Source organism: Hippopotamus amphibius, chromosome 2 (genome assembly GCF_030028045.1).
Source record: "Hippopotamus amphibius kiboko isolate mHipAmp2 chromosome 2, mHipAmp2.hap2, whole genome shotgun sequence".
NCBI classification, from domain to species: Eukaryota; Metazoa; Chordata; class Mammalia; order Artiodactyla; family Hippopotamidae; genus Hippopotamus; species Hippopotamus amphibius.
Window position 1 is genome coordinate 72,244,577 of NC_080187.1, and position 7,641 is coordinate 72,252,217.

At 42.9% G+C, this 7,641-nt stretch overlaps 1 protein-coding gene across 3 annotated transcripts in view; it reads right to left on the reverse strand.

Annotated features, from left to right (window-relative positions):
* NFX1 (nuclear transcription factor, X-box binding 1) overlaps positions 1-1,012 on the reverse strand; it is a 67,069-nt gene extending 66,057 nt beyond the window's left edge. For all 3 annotated transcript variants that reach the window (XR_009051125.1, XM_057719971.1, XM_057719970.1), the window contains exon 1: positions 888-1,012. Coding sequence is in view for 2 of the 3 variants with exons in the window: in XM_057719971.1 (XP_057575954.1) it covers positions 888-912 (25 nt within the window). In the remaining variant the exon portion in view is untranslated. The remainder of the gene's footprint in view (positions 1-887) is intronic.
* Between the last annotated feature and the right edge of the window lie 6,629 nt (positions 1,013-7,641).

The following is a 7,641-nucleotide window of genomic DNA, read 5'->3' on the forward strand; positions in this document are numbered from 1 at the left end:
TGACCTGTTTTTCAGGAAAAGTGAGTCATGAAATCAAATCATGTAGTGAGTTGTGACAAGTATTTTTTCAAGTGAAATATGTAGTAGAGTGTACTGCAGATAGGAAGGAAAACCAATGCTTCCTCAAATTTCTGGTTCGCTTCTATATTTATGTCTGTGCACTGAGGTCATCATGTAAAATGTTCCTTTTCGGTCACTGTCTAAAGAGTTGGGAAAACAAAGATCTAAGGTATCCTGAAGGAAGTGGAAATGGAAGTTACATTATGTTACCTTAACAGCCAAATGAGGCTGTCTCTACACACACAGGCAACTCCGGGAGGGGAAGCAAGCTAACATTTGTGTAACAGGTACAGCAGCGGCGGGAACCCTCACAATAACTGACTTATTTACTCCCAATTCACAGATGAGGAAAATGAGACTTCCCACTGCGAGCTGGTGGCAGGCTAACACTGGAAACCACTGGTGTTCGGCTCGCGCCCGCGCCGCTGCCCCAGGACGCACAAATACCCCTTAGGCGCGGCAAGCAAACCCGCCGCGCGTCGAGAGCCCGCCACCGTCACGGGCGGTGACCCGGCCGACGCCCGCCTGTCGGCGATCACTGCCCTGGGAAGGCCGGGATGAGCCCTGGAGACGGCGGGACACGCACATCGACTCAGCGGGACAGGCCCACTCTCCTTGGAGACCCAGCTGCCGGGCTTCATCACCCAGTCAAGGATGGTTAACATCTCGGTTGGCACGACGCGCGTGGCTTGGCCCTTCCGAGCCACTATCCCCAACTCTAGCACGCGCCACTCTCGCGATACCAATGGCCGGTGCCCTAGGACTCGTCGCTGACTCAATTTCCGCTCCCCGAGAGGGGCCCGGTCCCGCGCGGGCCAGGACAGTACCTGAGACAGGAGGCGCCTCCGCCATCCCGTGCCGCAACAGCTAAAGCGAGCCCTGCAGCCTAGCGAGCGCTGTCACCCGGTCACGTGCCTTGGACTTCCGGCGCCGCAAGAATATTCGCTTCTGCGTGCCGGGTAGACGGCCACTGAGTTTGCGCGGCCTGCGTCAACAGTGCGGTGCGTCCATGACGTCAGACAGACGCGCCAGGCGCCGGGCTGAAGGAGGGTGGTGGTGGCTGTAGGTGGCTAGGATCCCGGGAGGGTAGGCTGGCCCAGTTGCGTAATCAACCGTTGTTTTCCTCTTGTGAGTCACTGTGCTCTCCTGCTACCATGCCATTCGCCCTTCCACCCAACTAGCTTCACCTGGTTTTCTGGAGTCAGCTCAGACAGCACCTCCTTACTAGAGTTGTTCAGGTTTAGGATTAAAACAAAAACTAAGTAGTCAAAAGGCGGTCTGGGAAAAAATATCTGCAAAACAAACGATCAAAGGCTAATATACAAAGAGCCCTTATACATCAGTTTAGAAAACGAAAAATCATTTACTAGAAGTGATAAAGGACTTGAACAGGCAGACAATAATGAAACAGATACAGATGGAGACAACGTGAGGGGGGAAAGTTTGGAGGCACTGATAATTTTTAAATGTTTTGAGTTACTGTGTGGCGTTCTTTTGTTTGTGTGTTTTGTTGTTGCGTTACTAACTAGGACACAACATTTACGTGTGAAGCATCTGCATTTGTAAAGTAATTCACCGGTCCAGGCTTCCCCAAGAACACAAAATAGAGTCATTCATTCATACACATTCTAATGTGTATTTTGTCTTAGGCATTGCTTTAAGTGCTGGAGGGTAATGGTGAAAGAGACAAACATGGTCCCTGCCCTCAGTGAAGTGCATTGTCTAGTAGGGGAAGTTAAAACTAAGTAATTTATATTTACAGACTAATAATTTGCATTATGAAAGAAATAAGCAGGGTAGCAGTGATAGAGACTGACTAGGATCTGCTCCAGAAAAAGTGGCCAGCCTTTTTTGAGTAGGACCGGTGAGAAGGGTAAACTGTGAAGATTCAGAGGGAATAGCATGTGCAAAAGCTATGGAGGAAGGAAAGCTTGAAGTGTTCAAGTTATTTGAAATATTTGCTGGAGAGCAGTGAGCAAGGAGAGTGCACAGTATGAAATTGGAGAGGTAGGTAAGGAAATCACGTGACTCACCTGCAGGCCATGATAATGGATTTTATTAAGAGCAACAGGAAGTTGAAAGGTTCTAAGCAAAGTGGTATTGTTACCTAACCGAACATGAATCTGCTCACCCAACGCGAAGCAAAGCCAATCTACTGACACCAGGTTTTGGTGAAGAAAAATACAGTGCTTATTGCAGGGTGCCAAGCAAAAGGGTGAGAGACAAGCCTTAGATCCACTCCAACTTGGTTTTTGAGTTAGAGTTTTTGTTTTGTTTTTTGTTTTTTAAAAGGGAAGATAAAAGAAGCTGGGATTAATCATCTTGTGACACTTTTTTAAAAAAATAAATTTAGTTATTATTTTATTAGCTGTGTTGGGTCTTTTTTGCTGTGAGCAGGCTTTCTTTTAGCTGCGATGAGTGGGGGCTACTCTTCGTTGTGGTGCACGGGATCCTCATTGCTGTGGCTTCTCTTGTGGAGCATGGGCTCTAGGCAAGTGGGCTTCAGTAGTTGCAGCACATGGGCTCAATAGTTGTGGCTCATGGGCTCTAAAGCGCAGGCTCAATAGTTGTGGCGCACGGGCTTAGTTGCTCTGCGGCATGTGGGATCTTCCTGGAGCAGGGCTCGAACCCGTGTCCCCTGCATTGGCAGGCAGATTCTTAACCACTGTGCCACCTAGGAAGCCCATGACATTTCTTAATCATAGTTTCAGGAGTCAGAATGTCTCTGGTTTGCAAGTCTCTGGCCTGGTTTGGGAGCTCATCTTGTCCTGAGTTTGTTGGTATGTTAATAAGCTCTATAATAGCAATTTCAGTACATTAACAATGTTACTGATAAGAGCAATTTTCATCATCTGATTCTGGCTGATTAATGTTCAGTTAGCACAGGGTTGAGGTCAGAGGGAAAACAAGAAAGGGAATAAAATTTTGGATAGATTAATCATAAACTCAGCAAGGGAACTTGGTTTTAGGGGCACTCAGTTTCAGTATCTTAATTACCCTTAAAGATTTCTCATGCTCCCAGGGAAAGAGTGAATTGTGGGGAAGCAACCATGTAAGTGGGCAAAAAAGTTACATTTTTGTAACATGTTAATACAGAAGATGATGGTGGACTTGGACTTAGAGAGACAGCAAATGTGATGGAGAGAAGAGGGCAGACCTAAGGTATATTTGAGATATAACCATTATCCAGCTTCCAAATGTTTTCTAAACCAAAAGGTGTGATGTGATATCTCATTGTTATGTTAATTTGAATTTCTCTGATTACTGAGTCTGAACATTTCTTAGTGACCTTTTGAGTTTCTCTTTTTAGATTGCTTATTCATATTCTTTGCCCATTTTTCTGTTGGGGTTGCTCAGTTTTTCTTGCTGATGGTTTCTTGTATATTGTAGATATACAAGCCTTGTATATCTTGTCAGTTTTAGACATTTCAATTGTCTTCTGTTATGTCCATTAATTTTATGAGTTCATTAAACAAAAAACTTTATCGTCCCCTTTAGAAATTACCAGTTGTATCAGTCTGAGTCCAGTCAGGAGAGAGGAAGCACACATTAATTTGAACGGGGAAGGTTTTATTTATTATAAAGACTTATTAACTACAACAAGGGATTAGAGTAATAAGGGATTGGCTAGTAAAGAAGTAAAAGGGAACTCTAAAAGAATATAGCAATATAAGGAACAGCCACTTCCTCTAGGGCTGAGATAAAGTGTCCAGTGAAGATCACGCCAGAGCTGAGATGCAGACTTTGTTTGAGGGGATATGCCTGTGGCTCACTAGATAGGGGAGCTGCTGTGGTGCTGCACTGGTGGAAGTTGCCAGAAATCTACCTTATATAATGCTGGGGAAAGCCATTCACGGGGAGGTGTCTCACAAGAGGCCCCCTACTACAAACCACTTGAGGGGGGCGGTGCCAGGAGAATTTTCTGGCTGCTGGCCACCCTACACTAAAGTAACCAAGTGCTGAAGCACAGGAACCAGACGCCCACAGCACAAAAACCTGCCCAACCCAAACACTAGAAACAGGAAACAAAACCCTTTCTTCCTGCACTCTCTCTCTGTTGCCCTCTACTGACAAAGCTAAATACCTGCCACCTGGTAAAGGATAAGTATTTAAAGGGCCCAAATCTATTTCACAGAACAGGCAAAAAGGATAAATTTGGAACTGAAAGTCTGTAATTCATAACTGGTATACTAGGGAACCCACTCATTATTTCCAAAACTTGTAAATAAATGGAAGTGAACAAGCATTTATCCTGCCTTTCCTATACAAACAGTGCTTCACACGACACACCAAAAGTTATGACAAGCAACAAAAACAGTGCTGAAATGGGAATTTATAGCTATAAATCTTTACGTTAAAAAAGAAATCAAACAATGGGATATTATTCAGCACTAAATAGAAATGAGCTATCAAGCCATGAAAAACACGTGGAGGAAACTTAAATGCAAATACTAAGTGAAAGAAGCCAATGTGAAAAAGCTACACACTGTATGTTTCCAACTATAGTATATGACATTCTGGAAAAGGCAAAACTGTAGAGACAGTAAAAAAAAAATCAGTGGTTTCCAGGGATTAGAGAGAAGGAAGGGATGAATAGGCAGAGCACAAGGGATGAATAGGCAGAGCACAGAGGATGTCTAGGGAAGTGAAACAATTCTGTATGATACAATACTGTAATAGTGGGTTCATTGTCAAAACCAATAGAATGTACAACACCAAAAGTAAACTCTAATGTAAACCATGGATTTGGGGTGATGCTGAGTCAGTGTGGGTTCATGGATGGCAACAAGTACAGCACTCTGGTGCAGGATATCTGTAGTGGGGAAGGTTGTACATGTGTGGGGACACGGCATATATGGGAATTCTCTGTACTTCCTGCTCAGTTCTGCTGTGAACCAAACTGCTCTAAAAAGATCTATTTGTTTTGTTTTTAATTTTTTGGCTGTACTACTCGGCATGTGGGATCTTAGTTCCCTTACCAGGGATCAAACCCGTACCCCCTGCAGTGGAAGTATGGAGTCTTAACCACTAGATGGCCTGGGAAGTCTCCTTAAAAAGATTTATTAATAAAGAAGATAGATCTCAAATCAGCAGCCTAACTTTCTACCTTAAGGAACTAGAAAAAGAACAGGAAACTCAACCAAAACAAGTAGAAGGAAAGAAATAATAAAAGTTAGAGCAGGAATTTATGAAATAAAAAACAGAAAAATAGAAAAAAATTAACAGAACAAAGTTGACTCATTAACCAAAAACATCAAAACTGATCAGCTTTTAGCTAGTGACCAAGAAAAACAAGAGAAAAATTCAAATTACTAAAATTAGGAATGAAAGAGGGGACATTACTCCCAACCTTATAAAAATAAAAAGGATCATAGGTAATACTATGAACAAATGTATGCTAGCAAATCAGATCACCTAGATGAAATGGAAAAATTCCTAGAAATACACAAACTATCAAAAGGGACTCGGAATTCCCTGGTGGTCCAGTGGTTAGGACTCTGCACTTCCACTGCAGGGGGCCTGGCTGGGTTCAATCCCTGGTTGGGGAACTAAGATCCCATAAGCCATGTGGCTCGGGGAAAAAAAAAAATTAAAACGGGCTTAAGAATAAACAGAAAATCTGAATAGACCTATAACAAGTAGAGATTGAATTGGTAACAAAAAAAAGCTTCCCACAAAGCCAGGCCCAGGTGGCTTCACTGGTGAATTCTACCAAATGTTCAAAAAATTGACACCAATCCTTCAAAAACCCTTCCAAAAAACAGAGGAGAAAGTAATACTTTCCAACTCATTCTCTGGATGACAACTCTGCCTTAGGGCAATCATTGCCTATCTCTCGCTGCAGAAATTTACAGCAACAGTCAGACTGCTTGTCCATGAAAACAGGTTTGGCCTGATCAGGCACCCTCAGGCAGTGGTTCTTAACTTTGGCTACTCATAAGAACTACCTGGGGAGCTTTTAAAAGATTCAAGTGCCCACACTGTTTCTAGGTATATTACGTAAGAATCTATGGGGGTAGGACTCAGGTAGCAAACAAACAAACAAACTCCCTAGGTGATATAAGAATGTATAAAAGGAAAGCTAAGGGATATGGATAATAGAGGTAGAAGTGCCAAACTTCTTCTGTTGGATCTTTCCAATCTCCTCCACCCTTGTTAATCTCCTGGGGCTGCTAGATTACAACCTAAGGAGGCCACCTGCACTCAACTCAGCTTCTAATGGTTAACTGACCAGTGGTGCTAACTGGTGGTAGCAACAGCAGTGATCACTAGAGGGCCCTCTACCACAGGATTTATCCTCTCCACTTTCCTTAAATTCACTGGGATTGACAAAGAACAGGGCCTGGCGTTTGGTCTTTTCCCAGTGCAGCAAGAATTAGCAAAATGGCAACGGTCTTAAGGAAGCTCTGAAGCTGAGTCTCCCTAAAACTGAGTTCCCTTACTGAGTTTATGATTAACCTCTCTACCCAAAACTTTATTCCCTTTCTTGTCGCCTCTGACCTCAATCCTGTGCTAAGTGAATACTAATCAACCAGAGTCAAATGACTAAAATTGCCATTGTCAATAACATTGTTAACATACAGACTCAGGTTGCTCTTTCATTCTGCCTCTTGGCTGCTCTCTTGACTCAACATCTCAAACTTAGACTGATAAAGAGTGGGGGAAAGAAAAGAAGGAAAGCATTTCCCCTTAGAAAATCTGAGGGATGAACTTCAATAGGCACAGCCTGGTTAAAAGCCCACTCCCATAGTGGAAAAGTAAAGGTAGGGCTACTCTAATTGGGATTTTTCCAATAATCATAGGTTTAGAATCAGGAAGGCAGTTCTCTAAATGAAAGAGAATGCTGTTCTGAAAAGACTAAGCAATAAACCATTACAGAGAAGCAGGGGCCAACTCACAAGCAGCTTTTTAAGCGCTGCTGGAGGTGTCAGGGAACCACAACTTTAAGTAAGAGAATGATATGGTCAGATTTTATTATCTATATCTATTATCTATTTATTATTTAGATCTTTATTCTAGAAAGATCACTATAGCTCTGTGTGATGAATGGACTTAAGGAAGTGAAATTATGCAAGAAAAGAAAGGTCATTTATTCAGAAAGACTCTGTAAGGGATGTCCAAGCCAAAGAGAGTGGAAAGAGAAAAGGAGGGGTTCGATCTGAGAAACACACAGGGGTTAAAAACAGGGTTTAATGATTAACTGAATGTGTAGGATGAAGCAAAATGTAGGCATCAAGGACAATGCAAGAACTTTCTGTTTTGAATGATGGAGGATAATGGTTCCATTAGCTGAGGAGGGGAAAACAGGAGATTCATGTCTGGGGGAGAGATAATGGTTATCTTGGTCATTTGAATGTGAAATAACTGTTAGGCAACAAGTGAATATAAACAGGATTCTGAAACTCAGGAGCAAGACCAGGAGTACAAGTATGGATTTAGAAGTCAGCGGTTGAAGCCATAAGCATAGCTGAGATTATGAAATATAAGTGAGCAGAGAAAGAAGTATGGTGGACAAAGGCTAGACTCCCGAGGAACACCAACATTATAGGGTTGGAGAGATGAGGATCTGAGAAAGAAGAC